The sequence below is a fragment of the Aptenodytes forsteri genome, unplaced genomic scaffold, assembly GCF_000699145.1.
Source record: "Aptenodytes forsteri isolate BGI_AS27 unplaced genomic scaffold, ASM69914v1 Scaffold455, whole genome shotgun sequence".
Classification (NCBI taxonomy): domain Eukaryota; kingdom Metazoa; phylum Chordata; class Aves; order Sphenisciformes; family Spheniscidae; genus Aptenodytes; species Aptenodytes forsteri.
The window spans coordinates 64,941-87,670 of NW_008795914.1; the positions used below are offsets into that span (position 1 = coordinate 64,941).

The 22,730-nt window shown below is 49.7% G+C and overlaps 1 protein-coding gene across 1 annotated transcript in view; it reads right to left on the reverse strand.

Annotated features, from left to right (window-relative positions):
- HDAC8 (histone deacetylase 8) overlaps positions 1-22,218 on the reverse strand; it is a 43,065-nt gene extending 20,847 nt beyond the window's left edge. Inside the window, exons 1-8 of the mRNA XM_009284591.2 lie at positions 22,171-22,218; positions 20,617-20,747; positions 18,284-18,425; positions 15,191-15,303; positions 14,061-14,138; positions 13,528-13,636; positions 5,690-5,862; positions 3,906-4,000 (exon numbers count right to left, since the gene is read on the reverse strand). Of these exons, the coding sequence (XP_009282866.1) occupies positions 3,906-4,000; positions 5,690-5,862; positions 13,528-13,636; positions 14,061-14,138; positions 15,191-15,303; positions 18,284-18,425; positions 20,617-20,747; positions 22,171-22,217 (888 nt within the window). The 5' untranslated portion in view covers position 22,218. The remainder of the gene's footprint in view (positions 1-3,905; positions 4,001-5,689; positions 5,863-13,527; positions 13,637-14,060; positions 14,139-15,190; positions 15,304-18,283; positions 18,426-20,616; positions 20,748-22,170) is intronic.
- Between the last annotated feature and the right edge of the window lie 512 nt (positions 22,219-22,730).

Genomic DNA, 22,730 nt, shown 5'->3' on the forward strand with positions numbered 1-22,730 from the left:
CTCAGCCTTCTATTCTCCAAGTTGAACAAACCAAGTGACCCCCTGAAGGCAGGCTGCTACTCCCTGCTTACTGACGTGAGTATCACCATGTTTTAGCTGGTGATCCGGAACCGTTCAACTCATGTACCAAGGCTATTTCTTATTACCAAGGTCACTTTATCACCAAGGCTACTTTATTACCTTTGATGAAGCACATGGCCACAGGCTTTAAAATAATAAGACCACTTATCATATGCCAGTGTCTCCACACATTTTCTGTGGACCTGATGTATATTGTAGCAGAGTACCATGGATTTCTGACTCGTTCCTCATTCAGCTCCAGCAAACTCCATTCACCCAAGAGCTTTCTGGCTATGATGAACCACCACTCCAGCCACTTCACCTGACATTGAATAAGCACTGCAGCTATGCTGATCGTCACCAGCTGCTTTGCTAGCTAACGTCACCACCCTGGAGATGATTCTCACTAAATCCTCTCTGTGGTGCAGGAATCAAGATGTGCTTGCTCATGGCAGGCACTTGGTTTTACAAGCCTGCCATCCTATAGGTGTCCAAGTGGGAACAGCAGCACTCGGTGACTGCTTCATCTAAGGCAGCCCACGTTTCCCCTTCCCTCTGGCTCATTCCTCTTCAAGTGCTGCACCACAGCGCCAAAAGACAGGCTGGGCTGATCTCCAGGAACTTGTTCCTCCAGGGTGAACCCTGAGCAGCTCATCTCATCTCCGGAAACAAAACCACAAGCACCATTTTGCTGCAAGGGGAACCCAAACAGGCTGGCCACCAGCAGCACAACTCGCAGCCAGCTCACCTCTGCAGCTCAAGCGCCGGCCAGCCCAGGAGGGGATACAAATTCATAGAATACCAGGTTGGAAGGGACCTCAAGGATCACCTGGTCCAACCTTTCTTGGCAAAAAATTCCTTTGAGAAGGAGCAGCCAGAGCATGCAGGGCCCCACTGTGCACCTTGTGACATCCTACAATCAACTCATTCCCACACTGCTCTTATCCTTCAGGGCACTCGGTGCAGGAATCATTAACACAGCAAATAAGCTGTTCAGAGCAACAACAAACAGGCAAAACCTAACCACCTTCAGCAGTTAACTCCTACAGAGGGACCCATCCTTTTCACTTCCTGCATATACAAAAGATCCAGTCTTGTTTAAAACCTGTTTCTGCAGACACCTAGTGAAAGGATCATATTTAAGCACAACACCTCTCAAAAAACATCTTGTATCTGTAATCACCAGTTTCTATAATGATGAATTTCCAGTTTCAATCCACACAAATGCTTTACTTTCTCATGCATACTGGTCCGTGAGATCCTTAGACAAAGGCAAAACCATAATTCTCCTCTGTAGTCACTGTAGGCTTGAACTGCTTTGCACGAGCAGGTTTGTTTCTGTAGGGTCAATAACATTGATCTGCGGTTTGAGACCTATTATGAACCTATAGTTATTCCACCCAAAATCAGTCTAGATTGTGTCCCTCCAACCAGCTGTCCAGCCCCACTCAAGACTTTAAAAGCACCAGCACTGGAACTGAGACAGCTCATATGCCTCATGGCCCGCTGCAAGACTGCTGGTCAGAAAAGCTTCAAAGTTGCACCTGGTACTTTCTGTAAGTCGATGAAAGCAGGGCTAAAATTTAAAGCCTTGAGAAAGGCCTGGCTCTTTCCTGGCAAAAGTATGTGCACATCCTAAAGAGCTCTTTGAGCAAACAGGTGACTCCCCCTCCCCATCCTCTCTGTAATTATCTGAGACTGGAGTTTATTGGTGCCTGAGATCCCTTGCAAAAAGATGTGGACAGCCTTGAGTTTTGGGAACAAGCACCCACTATGCTGCTAGGACAGTGCATTATTGTTACCGAGAGAGTTGAGACCAGCACCTCCCCCTCCACTGCCCCCCTTTGAGGAGGCTGTAGACTGCGATGAAGTCCCTGCTCAGCCTTCTATTCTCCAAGTTGAACAAACCAAGTGACCCCCTGAAGGCAGGCTGCTACTCCCTGCTTACTGACGTGAGTATCACCATGTTTTAGCTGGTGATCCGGAACCGTTCAACTCATGTACCAAGGCTATTTCTTATTACCAAGGTCACTTTATCACCAAGGCTACTTTATTACCTTTGATGAAGCACATGGCCACAGGCTTTAAAATAATAAGACCACTTATCATATGCCAGTGTCTCCACACATTTTCTGTGGACCTGATGTATATTGTAGCAGAGTACCATGGATTTCTGACTCGTTCCTCATTCAGCTCCAGCAAACTCCATTCACCCAAGAGCTTTCTGGCTATGATGAACCACCACTCCAGCCACTTCACCTGACATTGAATAAGCACTGCAGCTATGCTGATCGTCACCAGCTGCTTTGCTAGCTAACGTCACCACCCTGGAGATGATTCTCACTAAATCCTCTCTGTGGTGCAGGAATCAAGATGTGCTTGCTCATGGCAGGCACTTGGTTTTACAAGCCTGCCATCCTATAGGTGTCCAAGTGGGAACAGCAGCACTCGGTGACTGCTTCATCTAAGGCAGCCCACGTTTCCCCTTCCCTCTGGCTCATTCCTCTTCAAGTGCTGCACCACAGCGCCAAAAGACAGGCTGGGCTGATCTCCAGGAACTTGTTCCTCCAGGGTGAACCCTGAGCAGCTCATCTCATCTCCGGAAACAAAACCACAAGCACCATTTTGCTGCAAGGGGAACCCAAACAGGCTGGCCACCAGCAGCACAACTCGCAGCCAGCTCACCTCTGCAGCTCAAGCGCCGGCCAGCCCAGGAGGGGATACAAATTCATAGAATACCAGGTTGGAAGGGACCTCAAGGATCACCTGGTCCAACCTTTCTTGGCAAAAAATTCCTTTGAGAAGGAGCAGCCAGAGCATGCAGGGCCCCACTGTGCACCTTGTGACATCCTGCAATCAACTCATTCCCACACTGCTCTTATCCTTCAGGGCACTCGGTGCAGGAATCATTAACACAGCAAATAAGCTGTTCAGAGCAACAACAAACAGGCAAAACCTAACCACCTTCAGCAGTTAACTCCTACAGAGGGACCCATCCTTTTCACTTCCTGCATATACAAAAGATCCAGTCTTGTTTAAAACCTGTTTCTGCAGACACCTAGTGAAAGGATCATATTTAAGCACAACACCTCTCAAAAAACATCTTGTATCTGTAATCACCAGTTTCTATAATGATGAATTTCCAGTTTCAATCCACACAAATGCTTTACTTTCTCATGCATACTGGTCCGTGAGATCCTTAGACAAAGGCAAAACCATAATTCTCCTCTGTAGTCACTGTAGGCTTGAACTGCTTTGCACGAGCAGGTTTGTTTCTGTAGGGTCAATAACATTGATCTGCGGTTTGAGACCTATTATGAACCTATAGTTATTCCACCCAAAATCAGTCTAGATTGTGTCCCTCCAACCAGCTGTCCAGCCCCACTCAAGACTTTAAAAGCACCAGCACTGGAACTGAGACAGCTCATATGCCTCATGGCCCGCTGCAAGACTGCTGGTCAGAAAAGCTTCAAAGTTGCACCTGGTACTTTCTGTAAGTCGATGAAAGCAGGGCTAAAATTTAAAGCCTTGAGAAAGGCCTGGCTCTTTCCTGGCAAAAGTATGTGCACATCCTAAAGAGCTCTTTGAGCAAACAGGTGACTCCCCCTCCCCATCCTCTCTGTAATTATCTGAGACTGGAGTTTATTGGTGCCTGAGATCCCTTGCAAAAAGATGTGGACAGCCTTGAGTTTTGGGAACAAGCACCCACTATGCTGCTAGGACAGTGCATTATTGTTACCGGAGTGTCTCAACAAAACAGTATTGAGCAGCAAGGATGCCGTTTGGATTAGGTAGAACGACTCAGCTCTCGTGCAAGGAGAAGGGAGGGTTTGTCAAAGCTTTACCTCGTGATCGGGGATCTCGGAGGACAGTGTTCTCCCAAGGATGACCCCAGTCAAGTATGTCCAGCAGCGAGCTGTGTTGGCAAGGTTGTAGCCTCCTGTCTCCAGCAAGAATTGTGATTTTGGAGGGGGAAGAGTGGGGAAAGGGAAGAGAGAGGGAGAGATTTTAGTGGAAGGAACAAATCGTGGAGGCAACACGCACAAATTCAGCTTATTTCATCCACTCAGGCTGTGCCCAAAAACTGCGTTTTGCACCTGCTGGCTACATGAGGCCAGGTCCAAACGACACGGTATGCAAGAGCAGACCTCCCAAACTGAACCCCAGTTACACCCAGTGTGGCACAGGCCAGGCTCCTCCAGCCACCATCTCAGACCCAGCATAAGCCCCCGTCCCCATGCGCTGGGCTCCCTCCTGGCAACAAGGAGGGGTGTTCAAAGCTAACAGGGAGAGAAGTGCAAGGGCAGCAGTGGAGACATGGGATTCCTGCTTTTTAATGCCAGCCTTCAACCCATAAAGCATAATACACATGCCCAGCCATTTGCTGGTGAGCTCTTCAGCACTGTTATGTTTGAGAGGACAAATATGATGCTCATTAGTACAACTTGCAACTGCTTTACAAGTAAATGAGGTTTCACAGTCAGTATGGTAATGGTCACCTCTGTGATAACGGTACATGAGCCCACAAGGAGAAACCTTAGCTGAAAGCAATCCTGCAAGAGACCCAGAAGAAGGTTTTTTTTCCAGCAAAGATGACTAAAATAGTAAGAGAGAACCACTTTGAAAAGAGAGGGAGATCATATTTTTCAGCGTTCCCTTCTCTTTGGGTTGTTTGGTTTTGGTTTGTTTTGGTTTTTTTTTTTTTTGGCAAGTATTGACTCCTCCCCCAATATCCACTTCAAATACTTCCACAAGCTGCAGTGGTAGGACACTCCTTTGGTATTTTCACGAGTGACAAATAGTTGTCCCTCATTTTTTGACAAAATTTTTGGGGTTTATTTTTGCCTGAAAGGTGCCATCCCCAGCATACCCACAGACATGCCACAGCAGGATTGAACACTCATAACCTTTCCAAAACAAAATGCATTAGGCACAGCAAATTTTAGGCTTAACATGCTATACCTGATCTCCCCCATCTCAAAAAGGACAACAGATAGAGCTGATATGGCTCGAGGCAGAGAGCCGGGGGGCTCTCCCTGGCACACAATGGCTTTTGTTGTTCTGAAATGCTCTCTTGCATAAAGCCTGTCCTGTGCTCTCCCCACTGGACAAGCAGCTGGTTATGCAGCATGGCAGAGCTAAGTCAACCTTAGCTTTCACTGGGTATCAGAGCCCTGCTGTACCGTGCAGGCAGCCAGACCTTTTCCCAAGCCCCTGCTTGAATCCAAATTAAATCATTCATTGCCAGATGCCCAAGGTAGATTTGGGAACACAGTGCTCACTTTTAAAGAGAGGTGCTGAAGGGGTGATCAGCAGAGATAGGAATCAGAGGTGCCATTGAGAAGCTAGGATCAGTTCATCGGATTAACAGCCTCTGCTCTTCTCTGGAGGAGACAAGCAGCCTTTAACTCAAGATCTTAGGGTCAGGATTGAGACTTGCACCTGTCGGTACCAAGGATTTCAGGTCTGTGTGAAAACAGTACTGTGCCACAGAGTGCCCTCCTGATGCTGCCCAGCAGTCACCCTGCTAAACTCCAGTCAGTGCCAAGCCCAAGGGCCCACACTCGAGGAAGGGTCACAGGAGGACAAACCCGTTTCCTTGTGAACAGCAGGACGCGCGTGCACTCACCTCCTCCCAGGATGAGAGTTGCTAGCTGCCACTGCAGGACGTACTTCAGACACTTGCCCACTCCCTCGGGCGTCATGTTGAAAGAGCACATGGGATCTCCAGCAATGGTGTCTGCCCCCAGCTGCAGCACAACCGCGTCTGGGTTGAATGCGGCGTACACCTCCTTCAGCACACTGTGGAGAGGAGAAGTGGTGAGGGTTACTGCAAATGTGGCTCAGAAGGATGCTGGTGGCATGGCCCTGGTTCCTCAGATCCACCGATGCCTCTCAAGGTTTCTGCATTTCTCTGCTCCCACCATCCTCATACCAGTTACGCTCCCTCGGCTCCCAGTTAGCCTTCTGCCTCCGCTACTCTCCTGCAGTAAGTTTAACTCTCAAAGTGCTCATCACCAGGCTGATGAAGGCAAAAGCATCACTGAGAACATGGGTGAGGGGGATCTAGTCCTGATCAGCTTAGTGGTAGCATCAAACTACACGTTTACGTTGGCTGCCCTGAGCAGAAGGGCTGCAAGCCAAATCCAGGGGCTTTTCTCCCCTGTAAAAATTACGGTGAAGAGCAGGGTCTGGTGAAACAACAATCCTAAACTCTCACACACCTCTCACCAGGAGAGGACAGGATGAACAGAGAAAGGCTCTGTCTAGGTTCTCACCCTCCTCTCTCCCATATTGGCTCTTGAGGTAGAAATACATTTCCCCCGCTCTAGCGGATGCCGAGGTACAGCAGGGCCAGTGTCCTGGAGATAGTTTATTAGAAGTATTCTCTCTTGCAGAAGGCAATTGGGCATGTCAGACATTTGGCTTTGCTCCAGGAGATTTTTTTTAGTATTACGAACACCACAAAGGGAATAATTCTGTTCCCAGCACTGTGCTCCAAAGCCCCAAATACAAGGCAAATAATGGAGAAAAACATGTTCCTTTCACAACAGTGTTTTTATTTTGCTAAAGTAGAAACAGATGTGATCCCTGGAATAAATGCTTTTGCCTTGGTTAAGAGAACCTAAGCATCGCCAGTTCTTATTTGATATGCAATTAGAAACCACTGCGGTGCCAAACGAGAGAGCTGCTTCCCTGTGACAAAGAGCTTGCATTTACCAGCACTAACCGCAAGAAACTTAGCCAGTCACTGCACCCAGACAAGGAACCCCACTGAGCTCGGTGCAGTCTGCCAAGGCAGGGCCGAGGCCATCAGCTCTACAAGCACCACAAATTCACTACCGAAATACAGGCACTGCCGGGATAAAACTCGACCGGTGATGAGAAAAACTCTGGGAAAAAACTCAAACCCTGTCCCCCTGAAACTAAATATGTGAGCCTCAGGAAAAACAGGATTTCCATTCAGTATGCATATTCACCCCAGGTATGGCAGCACAGCCTGAACATGCCGAGAGCCTGGTCCCAGCACCCCAGGTACCCGGCAGGGCCAGATAGCTGACAGCTGCTCACACCACTCATGTTTTGACAGCTACCAGGCCACGTTGGCCACATGGTCCCACCAAGCTAAGCAAACTGAGGCAGATGGTGAAAATCACAGTGCCAAGGAAAGAGCAGTCAAATCGGCATAAGCTTCCTTCTTGAAGTAGACCCAAAGTCAGCCTCTCTTCTGCAGATGTCAAGGATGGGATGGATGAGAGGGGCTTCCACCTCTGCCCAAGGCCCACATTGTACTACCCTTCCCTGGAGTAAGGAGGACTGCACCGGCTTTCTTCAAACACTGTAGGGCTTCTTGACACTGTCTGCTGCTGGCGAGGGCTTTCGTTGCCTGCACTCGGACATCTGCAAGCACATCTAGCTCCTGTGAGCTGTCCCTGGGTCCCTCTTCCCCCATCTCCTTCGGACACGCTTCTCCACTTTTGCTAGACAGGCAGCTGACACTGGCCAGTTCAAACAGCTCACTTTTTCCCTAGGAAGCTTTACATTCCTCATGGATCCACCAGAAACAGGCAGATGCATGTGAAATAACATGGATAGAGGAAGGTTCACTTCTTGCTAGTAAAGACTGGGGGTCCCCTGCCCCCTCACCGATCTCACTGTGCAAGGACAGCCACTTCCACCAAAAGGCAATCACTATCATGAGTCCTTCTGTTATTTCCCCAATGAAACTCACTTCAGGCCAAGGCTTCCTACTATTTCTCAAGCAAGGTCTCCCAGCGAGGACTGAGAAGAGTCTTTTAGCCCATGCCTGCAGGTTTTTGCTGGCTGCATGAGGAGTTTTAAACAAAGTTCACTCTCTCCCAGAGCTTTTCATTTTCAAAGCACATTGCAGATATTACCTAAATGATAAACATCTCCTTGATAGGACAGCATTTGTCTGTAGCTGCTGGGATCTCTGTTAATGCATAAGGGTAGCTTAGCCCCCGCCTTTGCCCCACGCTGTGCTCAGGAACAGAGTAATTCTTTCTGGTGTTTTAGGAAATCAGTAGAAGGACTGCTCTGCAGTCTCAGCCCCATCCAGATGTTGATGGACCCTCACACGCATGCAGGCTACAAGCATGAGCTGACGATAAAGCTAAACTGACCATACAGCAGCAGGTAGTCCCTTCTACGCATCCTTCCCAGCCCCTTCCTTTTGCTCATGACAAAGCTACTCTGATCCCACAGTGTGCAGTTTCAGAGAGCTGAACTAGTAGAAAGTTGCTTAGCAGGGTTAGTTTTCTGCTAGGTTAACTCCCTGAACGGGTTCACGGCAAGGAAAAGAAGGGAAAGGAGTGGGCAGCCAAGGATAAGGCAGTGGCAACGGGTCTTTTCTCCCCTTCTGGCAGCATCCCTCAGGGAGACCAGCTCAGTCGTGCCGTCAGAGCTCCAAGCCTGTCTGGGAACTCCTGATACACCTCCTTGCAATGGCAGACTAATCCCAGCTAGAAAACTGACTTTGCATCGAGATGCATCATGAGCACGACAAAGATCTCTCACCGCCTCACAGCTGCTGGCACAGGAACCTCTGACCTGTAACTGCTGGCTCCAGTGGGATGGTACCCCCATCACTGCAGCCAGGGCACAGCATGGCCAGTGAGGACTGTGCGGTCTGTGCTGTGCACTCATTTGGCACAAACGCAAAGGGGATGTTCTGCCCCCTTTCTGTTCCTGAACTAACAAACAAGTTCAGGGAAGTCTCGTAAGCAACGTAGGGCCACAAAGACAAGGTGACCCCAGCGGTTCCTTTCTGGCCCTGGCAGAGCGGTGTGCCAAGGCAGGGCTGCACTGCCTGCCCTTGCAGCAGAGATAGATGAACAGACATTGCCAGTTTTCAGACTTCTCCAAGCTCTTTCTTTCAGCAGTATCCAATTCACTGTCCCCGCTGCCAGCCCCTGAAGGAAGCGGCTGACAGAGAAGTCACCTTTTGTTACCCTCAGAGAGATCAGAAGAACAGCTAAAACAGTCAGCGGCTGACAGGGAGGATAGAAGAGAACCGGCTTCTGCAACTGCTCAAGCAAACCCAGAGCGGCAGTCAAAATTTCACAGCCCCAGTGAGATTGCCACTGGAAGAGGACCAGTGCCACATGACGTTTCCTCCCATCGGTGTCAGGAGATGGCCAGCAGCACGGGAAGGAGCTCCCCAAATTGGAGGGCTCTCCTTTACCTGGATATACAGGCAAGATTGTGACTTACATCTCTGACCTCCAAAAAGCTGCATCCAAAACCCACCAAGCAATCAAGTTACGTCCGCTGCCACCTTAGCAGCAACACATGGGCCTGCCTGCTCCTCCTTCTGCCCACACTGCAAGCAGACAAGACCCAGAGCTGCCCAGGGCCCTGCTGCTCTCAGAGCTGGCATACACTCCCCACGCCAGCTTGCCTCCTGGATCCTGCGGGTCTGCCACCCTGCTGCTGACTACCCCACCCTGTACATGTTCCAGCGAGACCCATGATGTGCCAAGGTGACAGCTGCACCAAACACCACGAGCCCTGTCCGTAAGCTAAAGAAAACAGTCAGACTAATTCTGTCAACTGGAAAGTAGGTTTGAGCTGGGGGTCGTGCGCAAATGCAGTGCACACATAATGCCTGCCAGCACATGCACTCAGAAAGCTCCATGATCCACTAGTTTAAATTGGGCCTTTTCCCCAGGTTAAAACTTGGGACCTTTCAAAAGAAAGCAGGGATCTGGAATTTCAGCCCAAGTTTCAAAATTTCATCCCAAACCATGAAAAACTCAGAAAATGAAATTTCTGCAAAGTTTGTTGGACTATGGACGTATTTTAAACTTTTAGAGTCTGGAAGAACATTTAGGATTTGTGCTCTGCTGCATGATGAAAAGCAACCAATGAATTCCAGATGGTGGGCTAGGTCTCCCGCATTCACTGCCTGCCCCGTGCTGTATTCAACCCTTACAGCAATAGGAAGTGGAAGACCAATCCCTTCCAAGCAGATCCCAAAGCCAGCTGTCAATCACATCTCTAATCTCCAGAGCCTCCCAACAATATGGTCACTCTGGGGTCCGCACTGTTCAGTGCCTATGCCCAAGGACCAGATTCAGAACCGGCCTCATATTATTGCAGGATTTCCAGGCCATGTGGTACTTTTCACACCACGCACACCCAACACCTAGAGGGAGCAGGCACCCTCTTCCATAGGAGTCTCCATTTATACCTGCACGACATGAAAAAGCCCTACTAAACACTGACAGTCATGCAGGAATTGCTTTTTATCATGCACTCCATTTTTTTACCTCATTTTCCCCTATCGCTGTCTGCTTTAGACTGGCACTCCACTGGGAAGTGGCCACTCACCTCTCTGCTGGCCTCCTCCCCAACACTGAAATGGGGGGAAAGATGCATCAGTAGATACCTGTGACCCATCGTAGCTAGGAACAGGCACAACCGGATGCACCGTGAAAGCAATACTGCAGCCTCCCAAGAAACAGCAGTCTCCGCTTTTAGTCTTATTCTTGCAAGTGGGAAACTTTTGCTTCAAAAAAAAGAAGAGTCTAGTCTGGGTTTTTCCATCTGGGCCTTGCATAAGGGCTTCACAAGAGGCACCAAAAGAAAGACAGCCAACCATCAGGAGGCTGAAGTTTGATCTACAGAGGGCCATGCTGCCACCTGGGACACTGTAGGTGCCCACATATTGACTGAGGTTGAAAGCCCTCACTTAGAAGGATTGAAAAAAAAGTATTATTTTTCATCTCGCCAAAAGCCTGCAGAATAGGAAAAAACAGATCAGATCAGAGAAGGGGGAACTGGCCTTGCCGCTCCTATATTGCGCCCCGAGGACAATCAGCCTCACTCTGTGCCACTGCGGGCAGCACAATGAGATCCCAGCCCGTGGTGCCACCACCAGGCAGTGAACAGGCAGTGCCACACAAGGTACATCACCTACAGCAGCTGAGTCCAAAGGAACTGAGACAGCTAGCTGCTGGGATGCAACACATCCACCACAGTCATCCTGTTTTCCTTTACTAAGACACTGTAAATAGAGAAATAGTATCTTCTTTCTAGATAGCAGCCAAGCCTTTGGTGCCACAAAGGTCCCTCATGCTTTCCTTTTAAGTGACCCATGTTACTAACCGGTTTCTCCACCAACATAATGGACACATCACAACTTCCACCCAAGCAGATCTTTGTCACACAGTCCAGCCTGCACTGGCTAAAGCAAAATTTCACTAGATCCATGACTACACACCGCTAACACAGCTCCCCTGCATCACATATAAAAACAGGCCAAACAGCATTCAGATTTTGGGGTGGGTTTGTTTGTTTTTTTATTTATTTCTTTATTTTACATTCTGGCCAATACTAGAGGACAAGTAGCTCATTAGTTATCTCTTTCAGCTATAATTAATTGCAAGTTTATCAAGCAAACTACTACAGCCACTTAAAATAACTCAGATTTCTCTTTGTCTTTGGAGCAAAGATAATGCTTTTGAATGTCTCTGGACTATTTCTAAGCTTACTTTTCTGCATTTGCAATGTTTCTCACATATTGCATTTTTTTTTTAAGTCTTCAAAAGGTTAGTATTTAAACTCCAGGTAAAGTTATTGACATCTTTTCAGAACCAATTTCATTCATTAATTTGGGCAGTTTTGGAAGGTGATCAAGCAAGTCAGCTATTCTGGATGTTTACAATTAGCCAGCCCCATCAGAACTTTCTCTTTTGATGGAGAGACTACGTGAGCAGGTAGGCTCCCAGAGGGCTCTTAGTGAGAACATGCCTTGGACACATCTCTGCACGAGCAGAGCATACCACAGAAACTCAGCATCCGGCTCTGATGCTGTAACTCTCATGGCAGCTCTGAAACTTTTCATCCCTGGCTGCCTTTGTCTTCAAAATTTTAAAGACATCAGACTTTCCAGAAAATAAATAAATAATGTCACACTTTGGCCCCCTTTCCATGCAGCAGCTATTAGTAACAACGTACTTTAATTGGAGCCCGTGTCATTCAACTTCCAGAAACAATAGGCAATTATCCGTGTGCCACACCACCTCGAAAGCAGGATAGGAGTTTATCTACTAGAACAAAAGCGATCAAACACAAGCACTGTAATTTATAGAAAGGCAAGTTCAAAGTGCACATGCTCCGAGACACCAAAAGCAACCTCCTCCCCATTTATTTATATCGCTGTGCTGCAGCAGATCAGCCTCCACCGAGACTGGGGAGGCAGTTGTCCCCGGCACCAAGGGAGGTGAGACTGTTTTGCACAGCATCTCCCTGGCTTTTTTGCTCCCTGCCTGATCTGGCAGCACCTCGTCAAGGAGCAGAGGGCTGCCAAGGAGCAGTCTCCTCTCACCAGCAGGGGACACAGGAGAAGAATATGAGGAAAGGCTCTGCGCAGGGTGTAGTCCACCTGCAGAAACCCGAGTCGGAGGGAGTCACGTGCTCCAATCCCTCCACAGGTTTGGGAGGCACAGGCAATCATCCTCAGACATCAGTTGCAGGAGACACCCACAGTCATGCACATGACTTTCCTCTGGCCAGGACAGAACTCTTCCTCTTTGCCCACGAGATCTCAAAATTTCTTTGTAGATGCTTTGGTTATGTGCAGCTTGGAACCTATGGTAGGTTTTGATGTCCTTCAACTGGGAATGCATGCAACGGGGTACTCCTGACTGGGCTCCTAACCCCTACTCAGCCCCTAAAGCTGCCCTGCCTTTTGGAAACACATCGCTCAGCAGCAAGAGGGCTGCTCTACCACCAGCAGTGACAAGCACCAACAAGCTAGCAGGAGGCACGGCTACAGCATGACTGCCCTAACAGGCTACAAGTCTGGAGAGGTTTCAGTCCTCAGCTGTTAGAGCCGAGAAGTGGATGTGCTACCATGTCCTGCAGCCCTGCACTGAGGCTCCTCTCCCCTTGAAAAGAACAAGCCCTGCAGCCCTGTTTTGACATGGGCAACAGCCTGTGAGGTCCATCATCAATTGCGTGACAGAGGGGCCTGCCGGGAGGCAGCTCAATCACTGGCAGATGTTCAGCCTTCAGCCTTTCGTTTTTCCAGCATAGACAAAAGGTGCTTGGAAAACACTTTTAGCTCAGCCCCAAGCATATCTCCCACAGATGGTCAGGGTTCAGAGCATTTATCTGAAGAAAAAGCATCTAGCCCTAAGTCCACAGCTAAAAAGTACTTGTCCCTTCTCAGTCTCTCCTTAAACACACAAGGCTGACCCGGGGCAAAGAGACCCTCCGGCCACCCACAAATGCCTCTGTATATTCAGTTTGCCTAAGGATTCAGGCAAGACCTCTGAGACCTCTTAAGATCCGTGTTCATTGTAATCAAAAACTGTAACAGGGGAATAGGCAAGCCTTAAGGAAGGACTGTAATTAAAAATAGTAAATAAACAAAATCTGTGCAGTCTCTGTTCTCTAAAATCCCACCCAAGTAAACTGTATCAGAGCAAGAGGTCTTACGTTTCACAGATCTGGTAATATTTCTCATCCTGAATGCCATCTTGAATAGGTACATTCACGCTGTAATAGCGACCTTTCCCCAGGCCAACATCTGTCACATCACCGGTGCCTGAAAAACAGAAACACCCCACGGTTAATTATGAGGGAAAGGAGATCAGCAGCAAGAGAAATGTGTGGGATGTCTCAGATGAGAGCAGGGAGCCAGGACCTTTGGCATGCTTATGGAGAAGTCCATTTGCCACCATCAATAAATGAGGGGTTGGACGGACCTGGTTCTTGCCCTCTGCCCAATTCTGTCATGCGGCTTTCAAGGGCTGCAGGTGACCACCCAGCAGCGGCTCTGCCCAGAGCTTAGCCACACCCAGAAAGGGGGAAATGCCAAACATGCAGTTCCCTCCTCTTTCCTTCTCCTGGGTCAACAGAAGAGGCAGAGACACACCTCTGCTGGACAGAAGGGATGGGACTTGCCTTTGCTGGGGCCTCATCAGTGATGCGTGAACCAAATTAGCACAAACCTCACAAGTTCAACTTACCTGGGAAAAATCCTGGTGAAAACTTGTGCAGAGAAACAGTCATGACTTTCGAGGTGAAACTAAAGGCATCTTCAACTCCTATCAGAAAAGGGAAGAGAAAAAAGCTTTCATGCATCATTCACATAAATGACAGAGTCTAAATACACAAATGAGCCACTCGATAAACATGGGGCAGCAAGCAGAGCAGGAATGGAATGAACAAAGTAGAAAACCAGATGTGGCTCAATAAATCCATCCTTAATCAACAGAGACATGAATTCAACTGCAGCAAAGGTCACTGAAACGAATTTGGTGGGTCTCATGCTAATCAGTACTGAATGGATCTCAATACCTCAGGTCAGTGCCCACGTTAGCAGCACTCGCCTGCACTGCTTGGCCTGTAAGGCTGGGGGAGGGAGCTGAGCAGGGATGCCTTGGCCACAGATTGGCTCTGATTAGAACCAGAGCTACCGGGCTCTCTTGCTTTTTCTCAGCGCTGCTGCGGTTCAACATGCCTTTTCTTTTCCTTAAAGACATATTAAAATAGTGGGGGTAGGGAGCGAAAAAGAAGTAACAGGAAACTTAACAGAAACCAAATGTGGGGGGGGAAACGGAGCAAAATGAAACACACCATAAAATTTAGGAGACCAGGAAATGTTAAATGGTGTTGAAATAATGTCCCTGAAGGAGAGAGCAGTTTCAGCAAGCGCTGGCTTTAGTTGTATAGCATCAAGCCTTCTTTTAAAAGCACCATCTACTACTGACTGCTTCCCTCTTGCACTGGTGGCATTAAACAATTAAACACTGTCAGCAACTGCTCTGCTGGGATGGGAGACAAGGGACTGGGGGAAGTCCTTGCTGGAGAGCCACTGGCAGAGGAGGTTACTGGAATGGGAACACACTGTTGCTTTAGGTACAAGACTGCTGCCCAGACCCTCAAGAGAGGTCTGATGAGCAGCACAGTGCAAATCCATATCCATAAAGCAGGACAAGGCAGATATGGATTGAGGGAACTTGACTGCACTGAAAGGAGGCAAAGCCACAGCTGTTGCAGCAGGTAAAGCCCTACTGCCCCGATAGGCCTTCACCTCTCCCGTTCCTCCCCCTGAGGCTGTGTTGCTGTGCTGTTTGCAGCCTGCGCTGGGCCTTACCATCCCCATGATGCAAATCCAAATCGATATAAAGGACACGGTCAAACTTCTGGCGCAGACGCAGGATCCCCAAGACAGCATCGTTCAGGTAACAGAAGCCAGAAGCTTCATCTCTGTGAAAACAATGTCCGTGAGGTTGAACATCACCAACACAATCGCCACTGATCTTGGCATTGTCACTTTTGCTTTGCAAGTCTCCACCTCACAGGGGCACAGAGAAGGATGAAGAGCCAGGCCAAGGCCCAGCAGCGACCAAGGGATGGGTCAGGAGCAGCTCAAAGCACGGCTGGGAAGCACAGAGAACATGACTGCTTGTGCTAATCGCTTCTCAACCCTGGGCTTGCTGGCAGCTGGTAAAGCATCAGCTGGCTCTGTTGCACAGAGGCCCTGGCCCATGGGGGGCTTGGCAGGGTACCTCTGACCATTTCACTGTTGCACAAATAAAACATTAGCTTTCTGCACCTGAGAGATTTTAAAGAAGTTCAGAGCCACTCAAACCCACTCTCCTTTGTACCTCCTATCCCTCTGCAGCAAGAGGACAGGCCCCTGGACAGTCCTGCTTGGCCATTTTCCTGCAAGTGCTGAACAGGCACAGGCAGGCAGCCATTCCATCCCTGCTGTCCAGGTCACAGCTCCTGGGAAGGTGCTGGCAGTAAAATGGAGGTCCAAAGCAGTCGCAACACTGCTGCTCTGTTCCAAAGTCTCGTGGTATGAAGGTTAAGTCTCTCCCCGAAGCAACACTCTCCCTTCCTGCCCAGGAAAATGCAAACAGGATGCCTCACATGCAGTCCCTCACAATACAGCTCCTAGGCTCAGCCAGAAGAGAGCCCCAGCAGCTAAACGGAGGACATATGTCAGGGATAAATCTTTCCATGCAACATCTATCAGGGGGCAGCTTCCATATTGCTCGTATCAAAGGAACAAGAAAGTTTCTTAATCCCTGCTCCAGACTTGCTTCAAAGTCAAGCCCCCGTCACCCCTTGGCACTAGCCCATATGCACTCACAGGTCAGCCCTGGATAGCTGATTTAAACCAAAGCTTTATACTTTGCAACAGGAGTGTCCAAACCCCTCTTCCCAAGGCTCAAACAACTCCAGGATCTAAGATGTGCCTCTAGGAAATGCTTCATAACTTTCAGACACAGCACTTGGCTCATTTCCCCCAACACTCCCCTGCTCAGCAAACAGCTGGAAACAGCGAGAAGCAAGCATGGGGTGGCAGAACTGCACTTGCTCTCATTCCCTGCAAATATCATGGAGCACAGATGCTTCCCAGTGACTCTGTTCATTTACACTGATGCCGAGAACTGGGATGTTAGCAGGTATCCTGGGAATCTTCCTTAACTGTGATTACACACCGTACTCCTCCCCTCCCTCCCAGCCCACAAGTAAGCAAAGTGAACTATGTCACGTCTCAGGCACTCTCTCCATGCTGTAACACACTCTCTCTTTCAAACTCAAGGCCGAGCAGAGCACGACACCAGCTCGGACAGAGGCTGATCAGTGTCAGAGCTGCAGCTCAGGGCCAGCACGTGGGATTTCTCCCCGCACAGATCCACACAGCAGAGCTCAGACTATCACTGCTGGAAGGAAGGGCAGGGCTGGATCAAGAAAAGGCACTGACTCAGCATCTCACTCTGCTCCAAAGGCATAGCAGTGAACTGGGAATGTCAAAAGCCCCAGGTGACGGTGGTTACCATTCCTACCTTTATGACCTTGGAAAGTAACTAAGCCACCAGACAGCAGGTCTTTTTTGACAAAAGGACATGTATCTTGCTAGGACAGGTCCTAGCACCAGGCACCTGCAGTCAGGTGTCAGTCTGGCTGGACCTTCGCACTGGACTGGCACCTACCACAGCTGCTGCCTACCCTGCAGCATCCCACGCCACCTCACTGGGGTGAATGGGAAGGCTCCTTTGGGATCAGTAAGTATTAAATGCCTTTTCTAAACAGACTGTTTGCTTCCCAGAACATTGCTAATAGCACAGCTCAGTGGCAGCAACACTGCTAAGATTTCTTCTCTTACAGGCATTTTATGAACCATGTAATCAAGATAAAAGAGAATAGAAGATTTTTAAAAAGCCATCCCTCCTGCGAAGAGCAAGAGGGCTCAGCTCAGCCAAGCTAAACTCTCTTCTTTCTCAGCAAGCCATAGCTGAACCCATATTCAGCGAATTGCTGACCAGGAAAAGGGTCCAGATGAGACATTGCCATGGCTGGAGTTTGCACACCACTGTTACACCTCCAGAGCTTCTCTGTCAGGTCAGAAAAGTCACTGGAGAAACCTGCGCACTCATGTACAAGCTGTTAGGGTTAGACACGTGGTTCGTGCTAACTTCTGGGGCTCCCCAGGGAAACAGAACGGCACTGCAAAGGCCAGTTAGCTGGGGACAAGGAAGGGTGCATTTGCAGACAGGCCTCATGTTTTGGGAGATGGGGGACACAAATTAAAATAAAACATACATCCATGGAAAACAGGGAAGCCATGAAAACAAATTATTTTACCACTACAAAATCACAGGATTCAGGGACGAAATTTTTACTTCCTCTCCTGTTGTTCTGGAAGATCCTTATTGACATTACAGCTCAGAGCAAACAGCCACCCACAGAGCATGGGGAAAACCAGAGGTCAGTCCTGCACTGTTTCAAACTTCTTACTAAGAACCCAAAAAAGCCACACAAAACAATTTGGACAACATGTTGCCACGTTCCCATTCTCTTCCAAGTTGGGAGTGACACCAATCGTTTGCCTCTCCACAGCCCTTCTCTATGGACTTGGCAAAATCAGTTCTCACTTGAACTCCCAGAGATAACCAAGTATCAATGGCGGGACACCTCTGAATACATCTGCCCCAGACCCGCACTGCAGTCCATGATAGCACCAGGACTGGGCAGTAACCAGCCTACTCTCAGGCCTCTGCCCTACACTCTGCTTCTTTCCTATCTACGACCTGCCTTCCCCTCACCCCCTCACACCTTGCTCTCTCTTCCAGCTGGACTGCCGCACCCTGAGGGTTCACAGGGAAGCTGGGAGCTAAGAGGCAGGATTCAGACACCAGGTGAGAAAACACAAGGGAAGAGATTGTTTTCTTACTTCTTTGCATGATGCCACCCTCCAGGCCAGTTAATTGCTACCTTGCACTTGCCGTCCAGCAGGCACTGGGCTGCAGTGATGGTGGCTCCTCCCACAGCTGCCGCATACTCAAAGATCCCTTCAGTAGCCGGACAGTCGTAACCTGTGGGTAGGAGTCCATGTGTCAGACAACAGGCCTTTTCCTCTGAGGGAAACACATTCTCTTTGTTTTGAGCTCTCTCTCTTTAACCGCTGCTCTAACTTTCTATTCCAGGCACAATGAAAAAGCCACGGCACAAAACCCTCACAACAGGTATCAGATTTGGACTCACACAGCAGATTTAGGGGGCGTAAGTAGTAGAAAAATTGTATCGGGTTTGCGTGGCAAGGTTTTAGTAGCAGGAGCGCTGCAGGGGTGGCTGCTGTGAGAAGACTCCAGGAGCTGCACCCACGTCAGACAGAGACAGCTCCAAGACAGACCCACCGCTGGCCAAGGCTGAGCCCATCAGCAATGCTGGTGGCACCTCTGTGATAAAATATTGAAGAAAGAGTAAAAAACCCTTTCTAGGAGAGAGAAGTGAGAACATGAGTGTGAAATAGTCCTGCAGACACCAAGGTCAGTGAAGGAGGGTGAGGAGGTGCTCCAGGCACCAGAGCAGAGATTCCCCTGCAGCCTGCGGAGGGCCCCACGCTAGAGCAGGCTGATGCCCGAAGGAGGTTGTGACCCCGTGGGAAGCCCACGCTGCAGCAGGCTCCTGGCAGGACCTGTGGACCTGTGGAGAGAGGAGCCCATGCAGGAGCAGGTTTGCTGGCAGAACTTGTGACCTCGTGGGGGACCCACGCTGGAGTGGTCTGTTCCTGAAGGACTGCACCCCATGGAAGGGACCCATGCTGGAGCAGTTTCTGAAGAACTGCAGCCTGTGGGAAGGACTCACGTTGGAGAAATTGGTGGAGGACTGTCTCCCATGGGAGGGACCCCATGCTGGAACAGGGGAAGAGTGTGAGGAAGAGGGAGTGGCAGAGACAGTGTGTTATGAACTGACCACAACCCCCATTCCCCATCCCCTTGCACCACTCAGGGGCGAGGGAGGGAGGGAGGTAGAAGAACTGGGAGTGAAGTTGAGGCTGGGAAGAAGGATGGATGAGGGGGAAGGTGATTTTAGTTTTGGTTTCAATTCTCACTTTCCTACTCTGTTATTAATTGGCAATAAATTGAATTAATTTCCCTAAGTGATGGTAAACTGGTGAGTGATCTCCCTGTCCTTATCTTGACCCACGAGCTTTTCCATTGTATTTTCTCCCCTACCCTATTGAGGAGGGGGAAAGAGAGTGCATCTTAGCGGGCACCTGGCAGCCAGCCAAGATTAACCCACCACAAAAATCAACAATCAAAATGTTTCCTTGCACTCAAATCATTCACAGATGGGTCTTGAACCAATTTCTGATCTGTGTGCCTGGCTAGCCCAACCTACTGGTCCCTCATACCAATCTTGCAAAAACACTCTCAGTTCTCTGGCTACTCTACCAGGAAAGCCCTGACACGGTCACTGATGTATCTACCCCCTAAAAGCAGACATCCACAAAGGAGATAGGCCTATGCATGCTGCAGATCTATAGCTAGAACATGATCTTCACCTATTCCTACAGCAGCCTCCCTGGAGCCACTCCCCAGCAAGGTGCGACCCCAGAGCTGCTCCTCTGCCTGCAGACAGATCACCTTCAGAAATGTAAAGGGCCGATCTAGGGGAGACTCACAAAATCAGCGCAGAATCTGTCCCACTGCCTCAGTGCTGGGTAACTCCTGTTCCTGAGACTAAGACAGTACCCACAGCCACCTCACCTGCTTTAACTACTGCATTGCTCAGGCTGTCTTAAGTCCAGGCAGGCAAGAACCCTCTGCTCAAGACACAAGGAAAGTCACAGGCAAACAGCAGCCACTCTGATCCCTGGCTGTAGCTTCAGGCCATTGTTCACGTGTGCCCTCCACTACAGCAGGCTTGTGGCAGCCAGTCTCAACCCTGTTCCAAGGGCAGCACGTCAGGGCCTTCTGTCCTGCCTGAGATCCTCAAAGCAGCAGCAAAAGGCACTGGCTTCCGGTATGCAAGGGACAGGCTGAGCTGCACGGAGCAGCAGCGTGAAGCTGACAGTACCCTCTGCTGGTAACAGTGAAAACGCCAGCCTGACAGGTGACTGCTGGCTGACAGGGTTCAGCAACATCCCATCAAAGAGTGTTTCCCTCCGCGAACAGCCCAGCAGCCCACCTGAGCTCACCCCTCTGTCTAACCTCAGCTCCAGCAAAAAGCATCCTGGACCTGATACTCAGTTAATCTCTCGCTGAAGATACGCATCCTTACCCAGTCCATACTCCACGGACTCCGGATGGTCATCATCCCCCTCCTCACTGACCTTCTGCAGGTGCTGCAGGTAGGCATCCGTGTGGAAGCTCGCCATCTCCTCCATGGAGGCCGCTTTCGGCTTGACTATCCTAGGCAGAGAGGGGGAAGGGAGCACATCAGGACAGGAGGCTCCAGGGTTTGGCTGGAACACCCAGCTTTAACTTCCTCAGACTAGGAGCTTTCTTTTGGCAGTTGCTGTTGAAAAAGCAAACAAAACCCCCTCTTCCTCTCACACTGGACTGTCACTTTGAGTGAGAAAGCCACTCAGCTAAGCTGGAGTAGGCCTTTCCCCCAGCTTGGCACTGTCTGTTGTGCCCACCCCAACGAGGAACATCTGCAGGTGCTGCCTGCATCAACCTTTCCACTTTGCTTCAAGTTTTTTTTCCCTTTTCTGCATGTTCTCCCAGTTTGAGCAATCTCCAGCAGATCCAACGTTCTGGTTACACACAGAGGAAATAACAGAGTGAAAACATCCAGGCCCAGCCCAGTGCTGTGGCAGGACACCAGCCCGCTGGGTCAAGAGCTGAGCAGCACCTCTTACGTGCTCTTAACTCTGCTTGCGTTCAAAGCAGAGACCGTCTCTGTCCTCAGCAACTCGCATATCACCTTTCCCGGGTTTGGGCGCTTTGCAATCTGCCTAAATAAATCTCGTGACATATTGAAGCTCTCTCCAAACCTCAGACTCTGGGGGTGCATGCTGACAACGCAGTACAACTCCATTGCTGCTGGAAGAATACAAGCAGCTCCCAGCTCCAGGCTAGCCCAGGTGCCGGGCACTTCTCACCCAATGCCAGGGCAAACAGCCCTTTGGGTCCGCCTCTGTAATGGTACCTGCAGCCATTTCCCAAGCACACTCTACCAAAATGACCAGAAAGAAAAAAAATCCTTTAAAAAAAAGCCCTAACAGAACTTTCTGACCCTGCTGAACTGGAGTGTGGGATTTTTTTAAGATTTTATCAGGTGCTACATAAGAAAGGCTGAGCTAAGCCTTTTCTTTCTCTTCATATCCCCCAATGTCAAAAGCCTAATGGGGCAGGAGGGTTCTCACTCTTCTACCTCAGACTTCATTTTGTCTTCTCTCCTGAACAGCACCAAGACCTCACAAAAAGTCTCCCAAATCAATCACAACACAGCAAAACAACATGGTCCCTCTCAGCATCAGCACTGGCCAGTGGATTCGGAGCAGCGCCCACAAGGACAGTTTCTACGCCATCACTTCTGCTCAGAGCCATGAGAGCAGCAGGTGACAGCATGCTCTACAGAGAAAGCACAAGGCAATTTGTACTCCATTGGTCCAGGAAAAGTAACCATAAATTACACCTGCCATAATTACCATAATCTTGTCCACTTAGCAAAACAAGCAGACTTTTCTTAGATCCTAGAAATACACACTGTGTGGGCTCCTATAATTATGCTGCCAGCAAGGACAGTATAAGACCTGCAGTTACTCAGTATCTTCCAAACCTTAGCAGAGAAGAAAATATTCTCTGCACAGAAAATGGGAGCACTTACTTCATCTGGTCAAGTAAGGAATACGCTTCAATCAGCGAATGTACCATACTGGCCTAAAAAAAGAAGAATAAGACCATGACAGCAGCTCTAGTGCAGGTGACAGAAGCACAGCAACCGGGGGCTAAATGACTTGCAGCGAAGGTGATACTGTGACTTCTCCCAGCAGCACAGCTAAACTGGCACCAGCCTGAGCAGGGTCCCTGGACACGGTCTCCCCCTGCACACGGAGGGCGTGCAGCACGGCAGTGTGTGGGGGCACTTCCCGGTGCGTCAGGAAAAGGCACTGCAGCGCACAGCTTCACGGGGGGCGCCTAGGAAGTGCCACTTCTGTGTCCCGGCCACCCGCTCCCGCCCTGCCAGAGGCAGTGTAAGGGGAGAGACAGGCTCTCCTTCGGACCCCACACTCCTGCCCAGGGCCGGGGGTGCCCCCCCACCGCTGCCCATTCGCCCAAGCTCCCCGCACCCTCCCGCTGTCCCAGGTGCCGGCAGCCTCCCTCGGGTCCCCTCCGACCCCAGACCTCACCACCGCGCTCCCAACGCCCCCACGCCGGGGTCCCACA